The sequence below is a fragment of the Oenanthe melanoleuca genome, chromosome Z (assembly GCF_029582105.1).
Source record: "Oenanthe melanoleuca isolate GR-GAL-2019-014 chromosome Z, OMel1.0, whole genome shotgun sequence".
Classification (NCBI taxonomy): Eukaryota; Metazoa; Chordata; class Aves; order Passeriformes; family Muscicapidae; genus Oenanthe; species Oenanthe melanoleuca.
Window position 1 is genome coordinate 140917 of NC_079362.1, and position 24499 is coordinate 165415.

At 48.8% G+C, this 24499-nt stretch overlaps 2 protein-coding genes across 2 annotated transcripts in view; one reads left to right on the top strand and one right to left on the bottom strand.

Moving 5' to 3' along the window:
• Positions 1-24499, bottom strand: part of LOC130264894 (uncharacterized) — a 69610-nt gene that overhangs the window by 10104 nt on the left and 35007 nt on the right. The gene's annotated exons all lie outside the window — the stretch shown is intronic.
• LOC130265562 (serine/threonine-protein kinase PAK 3-like) lies at positions 1464-20180 on the top strand. Its single transcript, XM_056514717.1, has 12 exons — positions 1464-1646; positions 2034-2071; positions 2508-2633; positions 5150-5284; positions 5562-5900; positions 9307-9385; positions 16166-16211; positions 16865-16982; positions 17437-17536; positions 17971-18167; positions 19415-19552; positions 19995-20180. The coding sequence occupies exons 1-12, from the start codon at positions 1568-1570 to the stop codon at positions 20121-20123; spliced, it is 1524 nt and encodes a 507-aa protein (XP_056370692.1). The 5' UTR covers positions 1464-1567; the 3' UTR covers positions 20124-20180.

The following is a 24499-nucleotide window of genomic DNA, read 5'->3' on the forward strand; positions in this document are numbered from 1 at the left end:
TAATAGTGCCAGTGCTGCAGCAGCCACCACTGCCTGTGCCGTGGCAGCAGGGCCGCCTGGCCGGCAGCGGAAGCGTGACAAGGGATTCCTCCTCACGGAACCCAAATGAGATCAACTTCTGGGCACTGTGGGATCTTGCAAAATCTTTGAATTAGTAGAACTTGTTGACAATGGTACCTACAAGCAGCACTTTCCTTCTAGTCATAGGAGAGGAAATGAGGACATGTGAGGGTAACAACATGGCAACACCAAGGTCAGTGGAAAAGAAAGAGAGGGATGAAGTGATTCGAGAGCTGGATCAAGATTCCTCTGTAAGGCATGGTGAGGATCATGGTAAAACAAACTGTGCCCTTGTAATCCATGAAGTCAATGGGGGATGCAGAAATCCACTTGCAGCCAAGGAGAAAAGTGCTTGTGCTAGAGCAGGTGGATATTAGAGACAGCTGTGGTCTAGTGGGAGACCTGAAAAGAGAGAGAGGGCCGCTGCTTTCAGATATGGAGAGAGATCCCTTGCTTCAAAACTAGGTCAGCCTCTTCTAAAAAGGCTGCACCCTATGGATGATGGTTTTGAGATGACTGTTTGCCCATGGGAGTGACCCCATGGCACAGCAGAAGACAGACTACTCTCCCTGAGCAAACAAAAAGATCTCAAGTAATGCACTGGCCAAAACCCCCATAGCCTGTCTTCCTGTGCTGTTAGTGAAAAGGAGGGAGGGGCTGGGGAAAAAGAAGGTGTTTTAAAGGCCTATTTTTATTTCTCATTATTCTCCTCTCACTCTGTTAATAGGTTACTTTACCCCTTAAATTTGAACCTGTTTTGCCCTAGAATATTTTCTCCCAGTCCGTATCTCAACTCATGAGCCCTTCCTTAGTCTTTTTTCCCCTCTCCTCTGCTCAACTCCAGCAAAAGAAGGTAAGGAAACTACTTTCATGGCTACCAGGAGTTTGGGAAGTGTCAAACATTGACAGAAGAACAAGGCAAAGGCAGAGATGTACATACAGGGGAGCCCTGGGCATGTCCAATAAGTGTTCAAATATGTGGAGACATTTGTTCGGAATTATTTCAGCTCTTATGCCAACAGTGCCTTCTCTCCTAGTTCCGTCCAATGCTTTGGGCCATTTTCTTGGTGTGGTTTCCTTTGCTTTGGTCCCATCTGAATGCTCAGTTCAGGTACAGGCTGTAGGAGCTTGGGGCACTCTTGGAGTTACTCTTGGATCCCTTGAACAACAGGGTTTGTCCCACCAGGGGAGTTTGTGCTGCTTTGTGATGCAGGAGAACTTCCCAGGCTAATTTTGTGTTTGCTGGAGGGAATGTTGGGCTGCTTTGCATAAAGTCACAGACCAATGCAGAACGTTTGCTTTGTGATGTCAGGGCAGGGTTGCCACGTTGTTGTGGTGACATCAGAAGCTGCCTTGGTGCACAAAGGGCCTCAGTGCCAGAGCAGCTCTTGGGCATTCTCAGTGCAGGAGCATCCCACGATTTGTCAGTGGGCAGCTATGCACTGACAAGAGCCTTGTTTGCTCTTGTGCTTCAACACAGTCTGAAAACTTGCACAGCAGTGCTACAATGGATGAGGAACTTATTGCTGCAATTTGCACTCTTTATGGCATTGGTTATTCCAGCTATTACCTGACTAACCTGGGACGTAAGTAGAGATTATCCATGGGTGTAATCTAACCTGGCTTTTGTTTGTCTTCCTGCTCTTTCCTAGTTCTGGGTTGATTTTGAAACAGAAAGAGTATTAGGATGCCACTGATTTGGTAAAGCTCCTGTTAACACCTTCCCTTCAAAACAGGGTGTCTGTAGCCAGCATTGTGCTGTGGGCAGCATTTGCAAGGGAAGCTGCAGGGGTTGCATTCCCTCCATGGGAGAGTCTGTGGCAGCAGAGTCTGACATTTCCTCAGTCTGCCAGATCGAGCAGGACAACTTTGAAAATGCAAACTGGGAGACCTTCTCAGAAGGCCTTCTGAAAACAATACGGTTCTCTCCAGTTTTCTCAAAGAATTTGGTTCATTTTCCCTGCCCACTACAGGTCACCTGAGACGTGTATTCAGAGATGCTGCTCGTGAGGTGAGTGAGAAAAGAACTTTTAATGTTCCTTGTATTTAACAATTGTGAAGCAAGCTGTGAGCTTGGCCTTTGGTAGTAGAGTGTGGAGGGCTAGCTGGGTAGACTAAGAGAAAATCCATTTCCATGTGTGCAGCAGCAAATGCAAAGGCATTGCTGCAATTTCCTAATTTTCCATTTCAGCGCTTTAAAAGAACTGAAACCCTGGTTTTGCAGAGTGAATGTTGCTTGCTGATAGTAGCCAGGGTGAAATATCTAATTCAGTGCAATTTTCAGTACTGTTGATTCAGCCCATTGTAATTTAGTGGGAATGACTTAGAATCCCCTTGCTGTCAAAATTTATGATTTGTCCTTAGTAGACCTGGTTGTAGAGCTGAACAGAAAGAAGGTTATAAATGATAGGTAACTCCCTGTTCCTCATGCTACTGTCTGTCCACAGAGCACAGAACCAACAGCAGACTCTCCTCTGGTTCCCACTGCTCCTGGAGAAGAGGCCAAAGATGAGGCCAAAGAGGAGCACAAGCCTCCAGCCGTGGTCACAGCACAGCCTGAATATTCCGAGCTGGTAAGTCAGTTCTGGCTGGTGCTGTCTTTAGTGCAAGACAGGGCTGCAAGTTTCTGACCAGGCAGCAGTTGCTGTCGGTGGCTGAGGATGCTGAATGCTGGAGACCTGCCAGGACCTGGCAATTCCCCGTGCCAGTGAGATCTGGAAAATGGGCTTGGATCTGTCATGTTGAGGGACCAAAGAGCTGCTGCCTCTGGGTGAGCATCTGGCTCCTTGGCTCAGTGTAGCTCTGTCTTTTGGCTTCTGCAGTGCTATGGCCAAAGGCACATGTGGTAGTGCTGGAGACCACAAGGCTTTGTTTGTTTTATCTTTCTGGAACCTGTGTTTGTCGCTTGTGGGACTGTTCTGCAGTTTTCTTGAGTAATTCTTCACATCTGCAGAGTGTTTTGGTCCAGCTATGTTTTGGCTTTTGATAAGCTGCAAAGAGATTATTGTGTTGTCCATGAAGCTGTTGGGGACCGACCATTCTTGTCCTTTGCTGCAAAAGAAACAAAGTGCATACTTCTGAACTTTTCTTCTAAGACAAAAGCCAGAAAAGGCAAGTTTCTGTTGATACATTTTGTATTTTGTGGTGAAGTGTACAGTGTCCAGCTTTGCTGCATTGGAGCCCCAAGTAGGGGTGAAGATGCAAGTCCTTGACTGATCTCTTGTGTTGCTAAGAACAGCAAAGACACATTGAAATTCTGGATGCAATATTTTAAATCAAATGTGCAACTTTGTGTTTGGGGAGATTCCTGGGACAAAAGGAGCCAGGGGTGCCAACCAACAGCAGCTGAACATGAGGCAGCGTGTGCCCAGGGGGCCAAGAAGGCCAAGGGCATCCTGGCCTGTGTCAGCAATAGTGGGGCAGCAGGAGCAGGGCAGTGAGCTGTGCCCTGTGCTGGCACCGCTGCGGCCGCTGCTCGAGTGCTGTGTCCAGTTCTGGCCCCTCTGGAGCAGAAAGACACTGAGGGGCTGGAGCGTGTCCAGAGAAGGGCAAGGGAGCTGGGGAGGGTGGGAGCACAAGCCCAAAGAGGAGGTGCTGAGGGAGCTTTAGCCTGGGGAAAGGCAGGCTCATGAGGGACATTCCAGGCACACTTCCAGAAATGCCTGCCTGACAGTGCTCCCCACAAGGGCTGTTCCTGTGCCAAGCATCCCCTCACTGCATCCAGATGCTTTAGGCACTGGAGTAGGTGACTCTTCCATTTCTCTGTTTGTTGGATTGTTGATTTGCTAGGATGGGCAGGACTCTTTGTTCTCTCTTTGGCCAGCAAGAAAAGGTGCTTTTGTTCTGATGCCAGGCCAGTCAGTAGGGCCTTGCACATCACTTTCAGGTTAGCAGTGCCTGTGCCTTTTGGTAGCCCAGGGAATCAGTATGTGTTGCGTTTGGGAATTGAGCAGGAAATCAACACCCTTGCATTCCAAGTGGTCTTCAGAGATCAGAGGAGCTGATAGGGGCTGGGCTTCATTTCTGATTACAGCCACTTTAGCACTGTCAGTGTGGCTGTGACCAAGAGAAGAACCTGCCCCAGCACAGATGCATAGAGTGCAATTCCCAGTGCAATGCTCAGGGTCTGTATGCATTCCATAAGGACCTACACGCTCCAGATTCCATAAGGGTGTGGTTAATTGAAGCAAAAGGAGTGCAAATTCAGGATTTCTGCTGTTTGGGGCACTTGCTACTGAATGTAGATATGTGTAGTGCCAGAAAGTACAGTAAGAGAGATATTACAATAGTGAGATCTGTCTATTTATCTATACATCGATCTGCCTATCTGTCTGTCTATCTATCTGTCTGTCTATCTGAAACTTCCCAGCCATGCACTTTGCACACCCAAAGGGTGTGCAAAGTTCCCCTAAAGGCATCTATTCAGGGGGAGAGGAGGAGACACACATTCTGTCCACAAAGTCTTGGCAGGCAGATGTTTTGCCCTCCAGAAATGGCTGTGTTTTCCCCTCAGAGGGCTTCTCCTCCTCCAGCATCCTCTGCCCTCAAGCCCACTGTTTATCCTGTAAGTTTCTGCCTTTCCTAGTGAGGTGGAACACAGGATCTTTACATGCATCCTTATCTCCTGAATGAGCAGGATTTCTAACAGGGTCTAGATGTCAGAAAGGCAGGAATGGTGGTGCAGGACTGAAGAGAAATGAACTCCAGAAGTGTCTCTCACAGGAAGTGAGCCCACACTGGAAGCCACCTGCAGAGCCAGGATGGAGCTGTGGGACAGGGCAGGGGGTCAGTCACAATGGAATGACAAAGGGGACACAGCAGAAGTGGAGGGAGGCCCTCAGCAGAGCCTTGAGAAATGCCACCCCTTCCCTGTCAGCTGCCTGAGAGGCTGTTGGAGCTTCAGTCCCAGATGGACCCTGATTGTACAGCCAGTGTCACTTTGGAATCTGTGCCTCCCCATGGGCAGAGAATGTCCCAGGAGAGCAGGAGCACAGTGCTTTGGGAACGTGTGAGCCCATCACTCTTAGAGACTTGGCCCACAAATGCTGTCTGGGAAGGTGAAGCCCATCTTCTCTTGCTTTCTGTGCAGGCCCTTCTGGAGAGAGAGCATGAGCAGATTGCTTTAGCAGAGGTGCCATTCCAGACTCAGGGACTGCTGTTCCCAGCCCGAGAGCAGGAAGAGCAGCTGAGGCAGCGAGAGGAGGAGCAGCAGGAGAATGGCCAGGTAGGCCTGGCTCACAGGGTGACAGAGTGAGGGGCAGGAACAGGGGCATAAAACAGAGCTCTTGGGACTGAGGAGGCCAGCAGTCCCAGAGGCACTCAAAGCACAGAGCCTTGTAATCCACAGAGATCAGCACTGGGATGGGAAGGTTACAATGGAAGCAGAAGTGGGTAGGGAAGCAGAAATGAGTGGCAGAATGAATTTGATTTTGAGGCTGAAAGAGGAAAAAGCTGAGCCTGGTGGCAGCTCCCTGTCACCTGCTCTGCATTTGCGTTTGCAGAACGTCAAGGCAGAGCCACAAGCAGAGCTGCCCAAAGCTCAGATTCCCATCATGGCAGTGAAGATGAGGAACAAGGAAGACATGAGAAGAATTCAAGATCACTGGAATCTCCATCGACAGAGGCGTGATCTACAAAAGCAGGTAAGTGTAAGAGTGGCTGCCACTCCACTCAAGAAACTTTCTCTCTCTTCTTTACAGAACTTCAATGAGAAGCTGCCCGCAGAGCCGCAGGAAACTCAGGCTGTGCTCAAGGCAACGGAGATGAGGCTGAAGAAAGAAATGAAAATTGTCAAAGAGAAAATTAATCTCCTTCAGGAGCAAGAGGCTCGAGAAAAGCCAGTGAGTGAAAGAGTGATAGCCACTGCAGTCACCAAAGTGGTGCTTGCTGCCCTCCTTGCCTTTCCTCTGCAGAGCAGCAGGGCTGGGGTGATGCCTCTGAGTGCCATCCTGCTTTGGTCCCTATCACAGCTGCTCTTAAGGACACTTCCTGGGCTGCTGAATCTCAGCTGCTGCCCTGGATGTGGCTGACAGCACCTTCCTAAAGGCTTGCATTTGAAATGGGATCTCAGGGCAATTTCTGCCAGCCGCCTTTCTGACACAAACTCATTTCTTCTCTTAGATCTACACATACTCTGTCATGCAACCTGCTGCAGCAGCAGTGTTGTTTCATGACAACCCCAGTCCCCAGGATGAGAAGTGGAGCCTTTTCAGCTCATTTAGGTCCAGTGTGGCCGCAGCTGCTCAGAAACACGAGATGGAGGAGAAGTACCTGGAGCTACTGAGTACGTCTGGTGTATTTCTTGTCTGAGGGACAGTGTGTTGTGTGCATGTGTCAGCATAGCTGTACCAAATGTTCCTCCTCAGTTTGGTGTTGCAGGGACATTTAGGACTCCCCAGAGGAACTGCTGTGCTCTGAGGCAGCAAGAGAGCATCCTGGGTGCTCCTGCTGCCTCTAAGGGCAGCTCAGTCTGGCTTGGGGTTTTTAAAATTTGCTTTTGGAAGTTTTTGGGTGCCATTTTTCTTTCTGTGGAGTTGGTTTTTATTGTCCTCCATCCCAAAGGAGCCCTCCTACCACAGGTGTGTTACTGCATCATGGACTACCACTACTATATCTACAATTTGTTTTTATGAGAATGCTACATTTTTGTCCTCCTCAAAGTAGAACTCCTTTGAAACAACATCGACCAAACAGAGAGCAAGGTGTGTTTTTACTATGCCCCCAAAGAAAAGCAAGATATCTGTATAACAATCTGTATTTATTATCCTCCTTTTATGCTTATAAATATGTGTCCAAGAGAAACATCGATGTGGTGTGATCAGATAAAACTGCACTGCAGGCATTTCTCAGGAGTGAGCCTCCAGCTACTTCACTGTATATTCCTCAGATCCATGACACTTTTTCATACCTGATTCCCAGTCATTCCCATGTCATTAAAATCCTACCCTTTGGCCCAATCCCTGCTCAGATCAGTATCTAGGAAAACACATAAAGCCCTTGATGATTTGGCAGCGTAACTCATTTAATCTGCTTCTTGTCCACAACAGCTGCCAGTGCTGTGGCAGACCTGGTGGGGCTGAGAACAGAGCCCAGCTGATTCTGTGTCTACCACCACCTGCTAGGACAAGAAGGGCATTGATCTGCACCTTGGTGTGTCTGATCTCCAGGCCAATCCTGTTGTGTCCTGAATGGGGGCAACAGCTTGTAAAGGGCTCAGGCTGGCTGTGGCTTCTTCCCTTTGCTTGTCCGTGCTCGTGCTTGGGCTTTGCCAGCCTGTTGTGGTGGCTGCCCTGCCCCTGATGGCTGGTGTGACTGCAGAGGCTGGAGCCTTCCTCAGCTGGCAGAGTCCTGCTGCTGCCCGCAGCACAGAGCTGCCCCGAGGCAGCAGCCCCTCCTCTGGGCTGGCTTCTGCATGGCAGGGCCTGGACTCAGCAGAGGGTCAGCATCTCCTCTGGGCAGCTGTCCGTGTCACGCTGGCACCTGAGGAGCACTGCTGTCCTTGCTGTCCCTGCCCGCTGTGCCGAGCTGGGAAGATGGGGACGTGTGAGGTGCTGAGAGGGAGAGTCCAATGGGAGTGACTGATCTGCGCTGTCAGGGTGAAGAGAAGCAGTGTGGCTCTTAACATGGGGCACTGGCAAGGCCGTCTGTGAGCTCAGCCTGCTCATAAAGGGTGAGGGTCCTGATGCTGAAAGCCCTGTTGGGATTGCTTATAGTGTGAGCTGTTCTGGTTTACAAATGGAAAGGCATTCTTCTGGCAAACTGCTGTAAGGTGGGATCTCAGCTTTAAAGTGAGCATCTTGCATTTTGTTTCCCTCAGGGAAAATGGTGAATATGGAAAATCCCCTGATGAAATACATTGAACTGGGAAATATCGGCAGTGGGTGAGTCCAACCGCAGTTACTTCTACACAACCACGGGCCAGGGGATTTGCTGGTGGAATATCTACTAAGTGTGAAGTCAGGCAAGCTGCAAACATATTCAGACAGTGGGGTTAGACTGCTTGACCTCTGAGTGCCAGTCAGAATTTTTCAGTGTGAGCAGAAGGTATGGTCAAAGACACTTCTATCTTCATTTCCAGAAAGAGCAACCTACCCCTATAACAGGGGCAGCTATGCCCCTATCATAGCTGTAAGAAAACAGTTTCCAGGAACATTTCTTTCCAAGAGTTTGCTGAAGGAAATACTCCCTGGTCAGGATAAGAACTGAACAGTTTAGAAACTGCAACCCAAGATCAAAGAATGAGCTCTCTTTTTTACCTGAGGCAGTAAACCCAACACCTCAGGAAAAGGCCCAGTGCCCGTGAACTTGAGAGGAAAATACATCATCTGCCTTCTGGCTGGCCCCTCCTGCATCCTGCAGGTTTTAGGCATTTACAGCACAGATCTCCTGCCTGGGCTGGCTTTCACTCCAAATTCTAAATGGCTTCTCTTTGCTTTGCTTTGTTTCTAGGACTTTTGGAGAGGTTTGTAGAGCATTCGACACTGCCACAGGAGAAGAGGTAAATGTCAACAGCCCCTGCAGACTCTGCAGCTCTTGAGGGCTTTCCCCTCTGGCTGGAGCTTTGGGTAGAGCTCTGCAGTAAAGGCACAAGAAGCACAGACTGGTGCCAGCCTGAAAATTGCACTTGGGACAGTTTTTGTCCTTCTCAGCTGCCAGAAGGAAGGCGAGGAGGGCAGCGGTTCCTTTGAGAGAAGGACGCGCTCACTCGCTCTCATTTGCTGAAACGAAGGTGGTGCCCCAGAGCATCTCACTGCTCTTTGCGGCTACAGCTTCAGAGCTGTATTGTCATTTCTGGCTGCCAGCAAATACATCTGAATGTTCCTGGTAGTTCCTTAGCCACCTGCAGTGCTGCACTTGGGAACTGCACATAGGGAGAGATCTGCAAGGCGTCCCTAAAAGCCCGAAGCCCTCTTATAGCTCAGGATGTATCCACAGAGTAACAAGGCATGGATTACTTCTGAATCCCAGACAGAGCAGCAGAGAGTGTGGTCAGAGCTTTGTGGGTTATAGTTGAGACATCTTTGTTACCAAGCGGACAACGCAAAACATCAGTGGCCACGTGTCCTGAAACTGGCCTCCAAGGGAGCAGAGAAATGGGCTGTTGGAATGTCAGTTCACAATAACTCCAATGTCTAATCACAAGGCACTTTGGCTCAGCTCAGATGTGTCATTGCAAAATCCACTCCATGTGCTCTGTGGTCTCGTGCCAGCAACTTCTCAAGTTACTGCTTTTCAATGTCATTTTAGGTGGCCATAAAGAAAATAAATCTTCAAGGACTGACTAGTAAGGAAGTAATCATCAATGAAGTCATGGTCATTGTCCTGGGTTGGTGTTTTGACTGACTCCTCACCCTGCCCCCCTTGGCCATGAAGCTGTCTGCTCCCGGGGGAGGGGCCGCCTGGGCTCGGCTCTGTGGACTGGCCTTGGTTTTTTTCTCTCGCTTCTTGCGGTGGCTCGCTTGGCTCTGGCTGCTGCTGCTGCTGCTGCTGCTGGCTTTTCGCTGCTGTGGTAGTAGTTCGTTGCCTGGTTTGTTAGTTTGCTGTTTTTTTTCCTTGATTTTTTTTTTGGCTATATATTGCTTGAATTATTTGTTTTAGCTCGCTGTTGTTTAAGGCTTGCTGGCTGTTTTTTTCTTTCCTTTCTCTCTCTCTCCCTCTCCGTTCACCCCCTCCCCTCACCTCCCGAGGATCAGCACCAGCTCGCTCCAGAGGAACCCTGCGGCCTGCCTCTGGACACCGGTCTGCCTCTGGACACCGGCCAGAGAAGCATCTCGTCCTTCTGGTGAAGATCGAATCGTCCACGTCTCTTTGTTTCTCCCTCGGTGAAATTTTTTTTTTTCATCTGGATCTGTGCTGGGAAGTGTTTCCCTTGTATGTGTAAATAAATAGGTTTTTTCCACTTTTCCCCTGAGTGAAGTATTTTTTTCCTTAAGTCCAGTGGGATAAAGAATTGGGGGTTTATTCCCTGGGGAGCTCTTCTGGGGGTTTTTTCCCCTAAGTTTGTCCAAACTAGGACATTTCTTATTTGGTGGCCCGTACGGGGAAGGAGAAAGTGGAAAAAACTTTAATAACATCTTGTTTTTAATTTGCCTGTATTGATATCAGTATGTTTTTTGAAGCCATGATGTCTTTTGGATTGGAAGCCTGTCTGTATGTTTGCTCTTTAGAGTTTTTTGAAATCTTAATACCCCTGTGGTCTTTGGGCCTGTTCTCTTACTCAGAGATAGCCCCAGTGTTGTCTCTAGCACGTAGTTTTTTCATGAAAGGGGTATTAACCAAAATACTCATTGGGCTAGGCTTGGTTGTTATGATCTGCCAGAAGTTTATGAAGGTGTTAGAATCCACTTCAGGGATGTACAAGTCGTGGTTTGTGTTGTGCACTCAATTCATTAGAGGAGAAGCAAGCAAAGAGGATTTCTTGCCTTTATTTTCCTTCTTCTCCCCTGAATTATTTACATCTCTGTTAGAAAATGTTCAGCTCTCCCTGAGTGTAAAGGAAACCATCTTTCTGGTATTTAATTTAGTAAGTTTTTTCTATACTGTCTGCAGTTTATACAGAATGAAAGCTGAGATTTCTAGGGATGCAGGTGTTACAACCCCTGATTTGGTAGCAAAGCAGAGTAGGAAGAATTCTGAGTGGTGTGGCAAATGGGAGGAACTGGGCCAAATTCTAAAAGAGTTTTCTGAACCTATAATCTGGGATTTTTCATCTGAACAAATTCAAGACCCAGTCAAGATTGCAAAGTACTTAAAAGAAAAGTGTCAGGACAATTCTAAGGAAAAGAAAATCACTGCAGTGAGCTGGGCTCTGGCGTACGCTTATCGAACCCTGTTAGATAGTGCAGGACAACAAACAAAGGAGAGGGAACAGGGAGATAACGTAGCTACTATTCCAGTTACTCAGACTGCAGTTAACTCCTCAGGCTCCAGGACAGGGGCAAAATTAGACAGCAAGCTTCAACCTATGGCTGTGGCTACCAGTACCAGGAGTAGGAAGTGCACAAAGAAAACAGATCGGCCGGGGGAGGATGAGGATGAGGAGGATGCAGGAGAAGGACCTTCAACTCCCCCTGATGTAAAATCTGAAGCTAAAGTGACTGATGGGAGATCAGAAACTAATAATGAGTCCCTTTCTCTGAAAGATCTTCGTGGTCTAAGAAAAGACTATACAAGGCGACCTGATGAATCCATAATTAGTTGGCTAGTCCGGCTTTGGGATGCGGCTGGTGAGGCAACCATCCTGGATGGCATGGAAGCGAGACATTTGGGATCCCTGTCTCAAGATCCAGTCATCGATCAAGGTATGATGAGGGGAGCTAATCCTCAGAGCCTCTGGTCACGTGTATTGGACAGTGTGGCACAAAGATATCTCTGCGCTGATGACCTGTACATGCAGCAGACCAAATGGAAAACCATCGAGCAGGGAGTCCAACGTTTGAGAGAGATGGCGGTGACAGAAATTATTTTCTCAGATGACGTAACAACTAGAAATCCAGATCTGGTACCATGCACACCGATTATGTGGAGGAAGCTTGTGAGGCTTGGACCATCTGAATATGCCTCAGCTCTTGCAATCATGAAACGAGAAGACATATACGAGACAGTGCTTGATATGGCAAAGAAGCTTCGGGCGTACGCTGATGCTGTGCATGGCCCAACGCATGCCAGGATTGCAGCCGTAGAAACACGTTTACAGAACTTGGAGGATAAGTTGGAGCAAAACCATAAGAAGCTGAGAGAGGAAATCAAGGAGGATCTCCTCCAAATCTCAGCTGTGCAAATCGGACGTCCTGGCAGTCAACGCAGACGCTCCTCTGCTGAGGAGAGAAGGTACACCCCACGTGCGGAGTTGTGGTTTTTCTTGCGTGACTGCGGAGAAAACATGAAGAGGTGGGATGGAAAGCCCACAGCTGTTCTGGCACGACGAGTGCGTGATTTGAAGGAAGACAAGGCTCAACAAGAAGGTTCCATCAGAAAGAGAGCAGCTCCAGTCGCCCGGAATCACAGTGCCACGTATGAGGAGGATGATGACGACATGTCTGATTCACTTGAAGGAACTTCTAAGACCTATGCCCCCGTCAAAAAGGATAAACAGGCTTAGGGAGACCCTGCCTCTAGCCAGGGTGAGGCCAGGGAAAACCGAGTGTTTTGGACCGTGTGGATTCGGTGGCCTGGCACATTGAAACCACAGAAGTATAAAGCTTTAGTGGACACTGGATCGCAATGTACTATATTTCCATCAGGATGTGTCGGAGAAGAGACCGTTTCTATTGCTGGTGTAACGGTGGATCACAGGACTTTACCATAGTGGAAGCGGAAATGAGTCTAACTGGAGGAGAGTGGAAGAGATACTCGATTGTGACTGGCCCAGAGGCCCCGTGTATTTTGGGAATAGATTTCCTTCGAAGTGGGTATTTTAAGGACCCAAAAGGCTTCAAGTGGGCATTTGGGATAGCGGCTGTGATGGCGGAGAGAATCCAGCAATTGAACACCCTGCCCGGACTATGTGAGAATCCAATTGCCGTGGGACTCCTGAGGGTAGAGGAGCAGAGGGTACCGATTGCCACTTCAATAGTACATCGCCGGCAATATAGGACAACTCGGGATGCTGTGATCCCGATCCATAAGATGATCCGGGAGCTGGAGCGCCAAGGGGTGGTGAGCAAAACCCACTCACCCTTCAACAGCCCCATCTGGCCTGTGCGCAAGTCTGAAGGAGAATGGAGATTGACAGTAGACTACCGTGCATTGAATGAAGTCACCCCACCGCTGAGCGCTGCCGTGCCGGACATGCTGGAGCTGCAGTACGAGCTGGAGTCCAAGGCAGCAAGGTGGTATGCCACCATTGACATCGCCAATGCGTTTTTCTCCATTCCTTTGGCAGCAGAGTGCAGGCCGCAGTTTGCTTTCACCTGGAGGGGCGTGCAGTACACCTGGAACCGACTGCCCCAGGGGTGGAAACACAGCCCCACCATCTGCCATGGGCTGATCCAGGCTGCACTGGAAAAGGGTGAGGCTCCAGAACATTTGCAGTACATCGATGACATCATTGTGTGGGGAAACACAGCAGAAGAAGTGTTTGAGAAAGGAAAGGAAATTATCCGAATTCTCCTGGAAGCCGGTTTTGCCATCAAAAAGAATAAAGTTAAGGGACCTGCTCGTGAGATCCAGTTCCTAGGAGTGAAGTGGCAAGATGGAAGACGTCAGATTCCTACTGATGTTATTAATAAAATCACAGCTATGTCTCCACCTACTAACAAGAAGGAGACACAAGCTTTCTTGGGTGCTATAGGCTTTTGGAGAATGCACATCCCCGAGTACAGTCAGATTGTGAGCCCTCTTTACCAGGTTACTCGGAAGAAGAATGATTTTCATTGGGGCCCAGAACAACAACAAGCCTTCATCCAGATTAAACAAGAGATCGCCCATGCAGTAGCTCTTGGTCCCGTCAGGACGGGGCCAGATGTGAAGAATGTGCTCTATTCTGCAGCTGGAAACCACGGTCTGTCTTGGAGTCTGTGGCAGAAGGTGTCAGGTGAGACCCGAGGCCGACCCCTGGGATTCTGGAGCAGAAGTTACAGAGGGTCTGAAGGTAATTATACCCCGACAGAAAAGGAAATCCTGGCTGCTTATGAGGGAGTCCAAGCTGCTTCAGAGGTGATTGGCACAGAAGCACAACTCTTTCTGGCACCCCGGTTGCCAGTGCTGGGGTGGATGTTCAGTGGGAAGGTTCCCTCCACCCACCATGCCACCAGTGCCACATGGAGCAAGTGGATAGCCCTCATTACGCAGCGCGCCCGGATCGGGAAATTAAATCGCCCAGGGATCTTAGAAATAATTACCAACTGGCCAGAGGGAGAAAGTTTTGGTGTGACAGACGAGGAACAAGAACCAGTGACCCAGGCTGAAGAAGCACCACCTTACAACCAGCTACCGGCAGAGGAAATCCGTTATGCCCTGTTCACCGACGGTTCCTGTCGCATTGTAGGGACAAATCGGAAATGGAAAGCAGCTGTATGGAGCCCTACACGACGGGTTGCAGAAGCTACTGAAGGAGAAGGAGGGTCTAGTCAATTCGCTGAACTCAAAGCTGTCCAACTGGCTTTGAATATTGCCGAAAGAGAAAGGTGGCCAAAGCTCTATCTTTACACTGATTCCTGGATGGTAGCCAACGCTTTGTGGGGATGGCTGCAGAGATGGAAAGAGACGAACTGGCAGCGCAGAGGAAGACCAATCTGGGCTGCAGAAGAGTGGAAAGACATCGCTACTCGGTTAGACAAGCTACCCGTGAAGGTTCGCCATGTGGACGCCCATGTCCCCAGAAGTAGAGCTAACGAAGAACAGCAAAATAACCATCAAGTAGATCAAGCAGCAAAAATAGGGGGGTTGGAAATAGATTTAGATTGGAAACATAAGGGAGAGTTGTTCCTGGCTTGATGGGCCCATGATGCCTCAGGCCATCAGGGGAGGGATGCTACCTACAAGTGGGCACGAGACCGAGGGGTGGATCTAACCATGGACAGCATTACTCAAGTTATTCATGATTGTGACACTTGCGCTGCTATCAAGCAGGCCAAGCGGGTGAAGCCCCTCTGGTATGGAGGACGGTGGTCCAAGTACAGGTATGGGGAGGTTTGGCAGATTGATTACATTGCACTGCCTCAGACCCGCCAGGGTAAACGTTATGTGCTGACCATGGTGGAAGCCACCACCGGATGGTTGGAGACTTACCCTGTATCTCATGCCACTGCCCGCAACACCATCCTGGGCCTGGAAAAACAGGTCCTTTGGAGGCATGGTACTCCTGAGAGGATCGAGTCAGACAATGGGACTCATTTTAAGAATAACCTTGTCAACACCTGGGCTAGGGAACACGGTATTGAGTGGGTGTACCACATCCCTTACCATGCACCAGCTGCAGGTAAAGTGGAGAGGTACAATGGATTGTTAAAGACCACCTTAAAGGCATTGGGTGGGGGATCCTTTAAGAATTGGGAGCAGCATTTGGCAAAGGCCACTTGGTTAGTCAACACTCGAGGTTCCACCAACCGAGCAGGTCCTGCCCAATCTGAGTGCCTTAATACAGTAGATGGAGACAAAGTCCCAGTGGCCCATGTCAGAGGATTGCTAGGGAAGACAGTATGGATTAATCCTACCTCGAGTACAGGCAAACCCATTCGGGGGATTGCCTTTGCTCAAGGACCTGGATGTACTTGGTGGATAATGCAGAAAGATGGAACAACCCGCTGTGTACCTCAGGGAGATCTGACTGTGGGATGAGACAGAAGGAATATGTAAATGTTGAAGGTTTGAGCAAGTCAGAGGAAGTGTTCATATTGTGTTTAATGAGTGTATATCCCAATCGTGTGTCAATGATCACGATATGGGATAAGGGGTGGAATGTCCTGGGTTGGTGTTTTGACTGACTCCTCACCCTGCCCCCCTTGGCCATGAAGCTGTCTGCTCCCGGGGGAGGGGCCGCCTGGGCTCGGCTCTGTGGACTGGCCTTGGTTTTTTTCTCTCGCTTCTTGCGGTGGCTCGCTTGGCTCTGGCTGCTGCTGCTGCTGCTGCTGCTGCTGGCTTTTCGCTGCTGTGGTAGTAGTTCGTTGCCTGGTTTGTTAGTTTGCTGTTTTTTTTCCTTGATTTTTTTTTTTGGCTATATATCGCTTGAATTATTTGTTTTAGCTCGCTGTTGTTTAAGGCTTGCTGGCTGTTTTTTTCTTTCCTTTCTCTCTCTCTCCCTCTCCGTTCCCCCCCCCCCCCTCACCTCCCGAGGATCAGCACCAGCTCGCTCCAGAGGAACCCTGCGGCCTGCCTCTGGACACTGGTCTGCCTCTGGACACCGGCCAGAGAAGCATCTCGTCCTTCTGGTGAAGATCGAATCGTCCACGTCTCTTTGTTTCTCCCTCGGTGAAATTTTTTTTTTTCATCTGGATCTGTGCTGGGAAGTGTTTCCCTTGTATGTGTAAATAAATAGGTTTTTTCCACTTTTCCCCTGAGTGAAGTATTTTTTTTCTTAAGTCCAGTGGGATAAAGAATTGGGGGTTTATTCCCTGGGGAGCTCTTCTGGGGGTTTTTTCCCCTAAGTTTGTCCAAACTAGGACAGTCATGAAGAACAATAGGAATCCCAACCTGGTCAACTATTTAGACAGGTGAATTGTTGTGCTTTTATCCCATGTTTGTTTACATACTTCAAAAATGCAAGGTAAAAACCCACTTTGGTCACTGGCAGAAAATAGAGCTGTTAATTTTTGCATAATCATTATTTCTCTGCTCATCTCAAATAGATGGGAAGAGAGTGCATCTTGTCTGCATGAGTCTTCCCTGGCACAGATAGTTTAAAAATTGTTCAAAAACCTGGATCAGCCCTATCATAATACGTCAACAGCCTCTAAGTGCACTGCCTTCATGTTCTTATGGGACTTGAGTATTTTCAAGTCTCTTACATGCTGATGAATCATCCTAGAGAGAATTTCCCTTGGATTGTGTCCCCTCTTATCCATTGCTGCGCATTCCAGGCACACTAGGTGCTTATTTCCAGAAATACCATGTGTGACAGTTTTTTCATCTGGGCCATTACTAAACTGCACTTTCCGCTTGCTGGCCATCTAACACATCTGTTTTTCACAGACGTGTCATTCTCCTTGAGACAGCACAGACTGCAAACGCAGCCTACAAGGAACATCTATTCCTTTTGATCTGTCCTTGTCACAAAGAGACCCAGAAACAAAAATCAACCCTTGTCTTTTCCAAACAACAACATAGCCATGGATGTTCATATCACGCCCTTGTTTCCTTCTTTCAGCTTCCTTGTGGATAACCAGTTCTGGCTGGTTATGGAGTACATGGATGGAGGCACTCTGAGCGATCTCATCAGCAAGACTCACATGACTGAAGGAGAGATTGCAGCTGTCAGTCGGGAGGTCAGGGATCCCACCTGTGCTTCCGAGGGCTTGGGCAGGATTGTCTGGGAAACTGAGGCTCAGAATTGGGCAGATTTCATGTGCCAAGCTTTGTTTCTGTGTTACTAGAATGCTTTGGGCAAGCAAGAGCATTTCAAGTGAATTGTGTGGCAGTCTGCCTATATTCACTGTACTCTGTTCTTATACTCTGATCTCCTGCTGTAAATTCTAGCTCTGTCTCTTGTATTTGCTCTTCTCCACGCTGCCTCTCTAAATGTTTACCTCGAGCCTGTCTGCATTGCATTCCTTGCCTGTAAAAGCAAAGGTACTGGTGGCAGAATTTGAAAGTAATGGCAAAGAAAAATATTCATTTCTCTCAGTCCTCAGCTGAAAAGGATAAGAGTTCACCCCAAATGGCATTTAATTCTGAAAAGTGAGTAATGTGACACCCTCCTGTTTCTGTTTTCTCTCTCAGTGCCTGCAAGGACTGGATTTTCTTCACTCGAATCTCGTGATCCACCGAGATGTGAAGAGCTGCAACATTCTTCTCAGAACTGATGGCTCTGTCAAACTGGGTACATTCTTGGTCAGGTACAAGATTCTGGGGATGTGGGGTGTGGAGCTGCTTTTGAGTGACTGCTGCTTCCCCCAAAGTGGTGCTGGTGGCAGCGCAGGGGTGCCTGCTGCAAACTGAAGGCACAGTTGCAACATGCACAGAGGTATCACAAGGAACACGCTGTCCAGAGAGTCACTGCTTTGTATGTGTCCCTTCCAGAGAGACAGAGCTACAATCTAAAGCTTCAGGGGAATAAAATCCACTGCTGAGAGCAGTGTAAAAGATGTGGGGATTTTTGAAGTGGCCAGTTCCAGGTTTCCTTGGCTAAAGTCCTGAGGAAACAGAGCAGGGACGGATTTTAGCAGGGGAGACTGAACAGCGCACTCTCAGACTTAGAGTGGGGAGTTCTTTTGCTTGGTTTCCTCATTGCACAGTATTTTTTGTTCTCCCCAGCTGATTTTGGCCTTTCTGCTCAGCTCATCCCTGAGCAGAATCAAAGGTGCTCCATGACCGGGACTGCTGGGTGGATGGCACCTGAAGTTGTGACAGGTCAACCATATGGCCCCAAAGTGGACATATGGTCTCTTGGAATTGTGGGCATTGAAATGGTGGAACGAGAAGTTCCTTACTGGAACCAAACTCCTGCCCGGGTAAGGAGCAAATACTGATCCTGCTGTCTTCCTCACCTGTGCCATGTTCTGTGTGCCACTGGACAAAATCCCATTGCCATCTGCTGGCACCACTTCCACCAAGGTCCCCTTCTAAAAATGTCCCTGCAGCACATCAGCATCTGTTATAGTTTGGTTCAGTGGTTCAGTGATTGGCAATTGAATCAGTTCAGTTCAGTGGGGGAACTCAAGCCTTACCACATACAAACACTCCCCAGCTCTTCTCAGGCAACACTTGTTTTGAGTTTCAAGTCATTCCACCTCTTCTGTCTGTGTAGATGGCCCTAATATCAAAACATGAGTCTCGGAGCTAGTGTTATCTATGCAGAAAGGAAGCAAAGAAACCCAAAATAAACCAAGTTTCTAGAACAGTGGCTTTTAGAGATTACGTACATCTCCTGCGTGGTTCCTTATCAGTGGGAAACTTGCCTGAAACCTGGCCATGAGTGTGTAAAGGCCACAGAGTCTCTTCTGCTTCTTGTGCAGTGTTGCTGAAAACTTAGTGACCATATTTCTTTCATAGCCCAAGCCACATTCCCCACATCACCAAGCCAGAGCCTGGTGATGGGGAGAGCCTGCCAAAACCTCCCATTTGTTTCCTGGCACTTTCTGGGATGGGCATACCATGAATGCATTCACTTGAGTATCCAAACGAGCAGAGAATTACCAAAGGGATGGCACTTCTCCTTCTTCTGTTTAGAGCATAGAAAGTCTTTCTTTTCTGCATACTGGAAGCTGAAATTTTCAGACTGCTAAGAGACAGAGCTGCAAGTGTTTCCTATGTGCCCAAACAGGCTTTTTCATCCTAATACATTTGTGCATGCATCTTAATGTGTCTGTGTTGAACATGAGATTCCAAATGTTTGTTTCCATACCTGAGCAGTAACTCCCTTTTATATAATAATACTTGAAAACAGTTAAAGTCCCTGTTCCAAAGAGCCTGTCAAGCTGGTGTGAATCCTCAGGGAAGCCAATATGCTTTTGGTGATGTAGCTCCCACTAACTAGGTCAGTCAATGAAATCAGCTGACAAGGCAAGACTCCCCTGGATGTTGGAAAAGCTGTGGCTGCTTTGGGGTTTGGGTGTTTTGGTGGTATAGGAAAGTCATCTCTGCCTCTCTGCCAGGGCAGAAACTGCCAGTGCAGAGTGGAGGTTAAACAATGGGATCTGGGAGAGCAGTTACAGATGGGAAAGAAGCAGGCTGAGCCTCGTGTTTCCTTTTTCTCCAGGCTCAACTCCTGACAGCCATAGGAGAGACCCCACAGCTGCGGCAGCCCAAGCTCTTCTCGCCTTTGCTGCGGGACTTCCTGAACTGCTGCCTGCAGACAGACGAGGCGCGGCGCTGGTCTGCCAAGGAGCTCCTGCAGGTAAAATGCAAAGGGGCTGCAGGTGGAACAGTGTCCCAGGGATGGGCTCCTCCACCACTCAAGTCCAAGGCATCAGATGAGCCCCTTCCTCCTCACCTCCAATCTTGGTGCTCAATTCAAGTGAAAACGGTGAGAAATCCTAGACTAGGCTGGGCTGGCAGGAAGCTGTAAAAGTCATCTGGTCCAAATGGCCTGAAATGAGCAGGGACATCTTTAGAGATCAGGTTGCTCAGAGCCCCTTCCCACTGGAGCTGGAATGTTTCTATAGATGGGGTGTTTGCCAGGTGGTTGGACAACCTGTACCAGTGTTGAAGCACGGTTCTTAGACATACTTGGACTCAATCCCCTTTTCACTTAAAAATATTACTCTCACCTTTGAAACACCAAGTTTCGAAAGTCATGGTCCATTGCTCTTTTTTTTTTTCTTTTTTGCTTTGTGCAGCATAAATTTGTAACATCAGCCAAGCCTGCATCCAGCCTGGTGCCACTAATCCTGTCACTGAAGAAGTGGAGGGAGAACGAGAGTGGCAATCCATTCAGGACCATTTTGTCCAATACCAGTCTAGAGTAGGATTGTAGAGAAAGATTGCAGAGTAGGATTGTAGAGTAGGATTCCATAGTAGGACTATAGAATAGGATTGCAAATAAATAAATAAGGTTTTTTAAACCTCAACTCATTTGGAAGATTCCCCTCCTTCTGACTCTGAAAAAGTTCAGCATTGCCTTCTGAATTGTCAGTTGTCTCTTAATGCTGCAAAGTGACATTTCTGGCTTCTTTGGAGAAATAAATGGGCCAGGAAAGCAGTTTCTTTTTAAAGGCCTCTATCAAAGGTCAGCTTTGGGTGGGGAACCCAAGGGGTTGCACACACCACCACTGTTCCCGCTGGACAACACAAAGGAGAAGAAATTCAGCTTTGCCAAACAACAGAGCTGGCACTTCTGTCCTCACAATAGTCCCTAGGAAAACACTTGCTAGTTCTTGGTCTAGGGGTGTCACGTCAACCGAGTGCTGTTGAAGTCATGGCGACAAGGCAAAAAAGCTCTGTTTGGTGATTCCATCTTCTCCACTGTTTTGCCCACCTGGCAGTACCATTTTTTTTAGTCTGAGATGTTATATTGTCTCGTTGTTTTAGAGGTTTTTATCACTGAGTGGTATCCCATGAGCACTTGCTGTCGCACGCCATTTTGGAGCGGGTAGGGGAGGTGTGTGTGGATGAGAGAGAGGATACTGGGAGGGGGTAAGGGACAAACAGCCAGGAGTATTTACAAAGACATAAAATCTGAACAAGAAATAGTCAACACAAACATCACAATTATGGTCAACTGGGTGGACACACATCAACACAAACATTAATAAAAACTATAGTCAACTGGGTGGATGCCTTGTAGAGAAAAACTTGAGTTTGGGAATTTATTCCCCATATTTGGTGTACTTTGAAAGTGGGGAAGGCTCTCCTTCATTCATCGTCTCCAGACCATGCTGCCTTTGGAATATGGCCTACTGGCAGGTTTTGCCCAGCCCTGGTGCTTCTTTTTAAGGCAGAAAAGGCACTGACATTTGCAGGCAAAACCAAAGGAGTGGGGCAGCCCAAACAGCACAGGTGCAGGCCTTGAGTGGTGCCTGGGCAGAGGCAGGCTGGAAGGAGGCCCTTGTAGCTGCCAGAGGCAGCAGCCCGGCCCTGGGTGCCTCCTGCTGGCACCGGGCGAATCCTCTGCTCTCAGAGCCAAACTGGCAGCTGGCTGGTGCCAGGGGAAGCGCAGCCGTGCTGGGCACTGCACACACTGCTGGCACTGGCCGTCTGCAGGCTGCCCAGCAGCAGAGAAAGGCAAACAGCAGCCCAGGGCTGCTGGCCTGGCTGAGCATTGCTGCTCTAGTGCCGGCTGCCCTGGCACTCCTGGGCAGGGCCAGCAGTGTGTGCAGCACTCGGGGCACAGCGGGAGGGAGCCGGGCTGCTCCGCAGGCTCCAGCACAGGGCAGCGTCCTTCAGGCACGGCACTTGTGCCAGGGAACCGAGGCCAGCGGGAGGCACTGACAGCTTGTCAGCTCACATCTGCAGCAGACAGTGCCTCACACGGCTCTGGCAGGGAGCGCCTGCAATCCTGCACTTGTGCACTGAGCCAGAGCAAAGGTGTGAAATGCAGAGTGTTGTGCAGAAATAGTCAGGGGCACCAGGCCAGCCTGCTTTGTGCTCTCTGCAGCACTGCAAGCACTGTGCAGGGCAGCTCTGAGCTTCTGGGAGAGAGATTTTAGAAATGAACCAACTCTTGGATACAATTAAATGGGGACAAACTCATCAAAACAAAGGAGAACCGTTCCTTTGTACAGATTCAGCAGAGCCGGGTGTGCTTGTCCCTCCCCCAAAAGCTGAACATGCACACACTCCAACAAAATGCATCTTTTTATTTCCTTTCCCGGCTGAGGGCGATCCCTGTCCCCTTTCCCATCGGCTGCATAGCAGGAAATTTACATTCTCTTCTGACCGCCTATTTTTTTTATCCTACTTTCTTCTTGGTCTGGTGTTCAACCCCACTCCACTCAGCGCACAGTAACACCCAACAAATTAACTAGAACAAATCCAAACCATAAATAACAATACCTAGAACCAACACCTTTCATTCTTTTTTTCTAACAGCCTTTCGGCTGCAGCAAAATATTACCTCATATCTCACAGAGGGAATCGAAGCTGAGCCTGAGGCTTGTGCTCGAGCAGTGAACTGATTTGGAAGGGAGCAGAAGGGTTTCAGTAGGCAATCTGTGCTTTCATTTTTAATTTCTGAAGCAAAGCTGCAAAGTGGTTTCAGTCTGCAAAAGCATTTTCAAGGTGCATTGACAAAATGCCTGTGCACAATTCCCAGAGAAGGAAGGGGTTGAGAAAATGTTTGACTGTAATGAATTGTGAATTCCTTTAGCTTTAACAGACAGCGTTAAGCACTTTCTTCCTTCAGTGCAGTGATGAATGTGTGCAAGTGCCAATGTTAGCTTTGAGAAGAAAAAGCGTGGTCCTCCTGAGAAGGTAGCTGGAATGCATTCAGGGGGAAGAAGGTGGTTTGACGAGGCTCTTGACCATCTGAGGAGAATTTGAGGAATGGGATGTTCCTCAAATGACCACCAGAGACCCCTAAGAGACCCCCACTGTCCTGTCAATAACTTCTGAGAAGTCATTGAAATATGTCAAGTAATTCGGGGGAATGCTGAGCACGTGAGTTTCCGTAAAGTAATGAGTGTGTCTTAGTTCCATGGTTACACACTAGTAGGTGAGATTTCTGAGTGAGTACGTGTTTAGAAAAGTGATTCCCCAAGCCCCCAGCATTGAAATAAATTAATACCTCCTTTCTAACCCTGAGCTGGCAGTGGGGATTGGGCCCTGTTGGGTAACTTTGATTGTAGTCACTTCTATTGAAAACTGAAAATCAAATCTTTTCCAGCCATTCCCTCTGGTTTACCTTTTTGAGGCCCAAAGCTCTGCGCCACAGGTGGCCTGGGTGTGTGCAGAGCAATGCGGCCCCCACAAACCCCTCAGTTTTCCCATAAGTGCTCATAACCTGTCTCCAGGTGTGCCCAGCTACGGCAGCACAAAGAGCCGCAGCGCAGTGGGCGCCGTGCCCTGCCCAGCCAGAGCCCTGTGCACGGAGCACTGAATGAAGCCCATCTGCACAGAAAATGCTCTTGGCCCACTTTGGTGGGGGAGGGAGGGAAGGTTTTATTTTAAAAACATCTAAATCCTGGAGTTTCTTCCCATTTTCACCTATTTGAATTGGTTTGACATCAAAATTCTGCCTGCTGACGTTACAAACTGGCTGGTGGATGTTTGTGCACACACACCAAAGGTGCCACACTGTGTCCCTGGCTGTCTGTTCATGTCCATTTAAGCAGAGGGCTGAAATGGGGATTCTGCCCACCCCGCGCTGCTCCGGGGCTGGGGCTGGTCCAGCAGGGGCTGCAGAGCTCACTGGGAGGGACAGCTTCAGCCCCAGCCACCACCTTGTGTGTGGTGCCTCAGCCCCGGCCACCAGCTTGTGTGTGGTGCCTCAGCCCCGGCCACCACCTTGTGTGTGGTGCCTCAGCCCCGGCCACCATCTTGTGTGTGGTGCCTCAGCTCCAGCCACCATCGTGTGTGTGGTGCCTCAGCCCCGGCCACCACTTTGTCCCTCCACCAACTCTGAAGGAAATGGGTTGCTGTTTTGCCAGCCGGCAGGGTCAGCACCAAAGACAAGAACACCAGTGAAATAAACGGGCCAGGAGACCTGCTCATTTATAAGACCTTCATTTGAGATCAGCTCTGGGCAGGCAACCCAAACAACTGCACACACTGCTCCTGCTCCCGAAAGACGACACAGAGCAGAAAAATTGTTCAGCTCTAGTCATCACAGGCAGACCTACGCCTCTCATCCTCACGGATGCTGTAATAAATAAGAGGCTTTTGTTCGCCTGACAGACTTTAGACCTTGGAGGAATATCACCAAGATTTGTGAGGCCAGAATGTGGGTTGTTCTGCTTTGATCCTCTGACAGACAGACCTTGAAAAAGATATCGCTAGAACTTGTTAATAGTTTTGCTCTGCTTGATAGGCCTTAAAGTAAAAAGCCAGAATGTGTTCTGCTTGCATAATCACATATTGTTTTAAGTGCCAAGAAAGGAGTCAGTGGCTGAGAAAGACTACTCGCCCTCATCCCCCGACCACCAGAAAGCAGAAAAAGACCCCCTAGCAACTGGAGGAGCATGCGCAGAGCTACTGGAGGAGGAGCACGTAACCCGAAAACTGAACAGCATAAAAGAAACAAACTAAGGGGGTGGGGTGCAGCAGTAGTTAATGGAGCAAGACTCTGCTGCCCAGCGCTGAATTTGCTTTTGCTTTCTGTAACCAATAAATCTTTAAATTGTTATTTGATCTTTTATGGCCCATTGCGCTCATTTATAACAAATTTGGCACGTGACTCGGATCGAGA

Excerpts from the sequence above, each read along its gene's own strand:
- LOC130265562 (XM_056514717.1), top strand. The coding sequence starts at position 1,568 with ATGGATGAGGAACTTATTGCTGCAATTTGCACTCTTTATGGCATTGGT. Across the intron at positions 5,285-5,561 it reads AGCAGCAGGAGAATGGCCAG|AACGTCAAGGCAGAGCCACA; the intron begins GTAGGCCTGGCT and ends TTGCGTTTGCAG. Across the intron at positions 16,983-17,436 it reads TTGCAGCTGTCAGTCGGGAG|TGCCTGCAAGGACTGGATTT; the intron begins GTCAGGGATCCC and ends TTTCTCTCTCAG.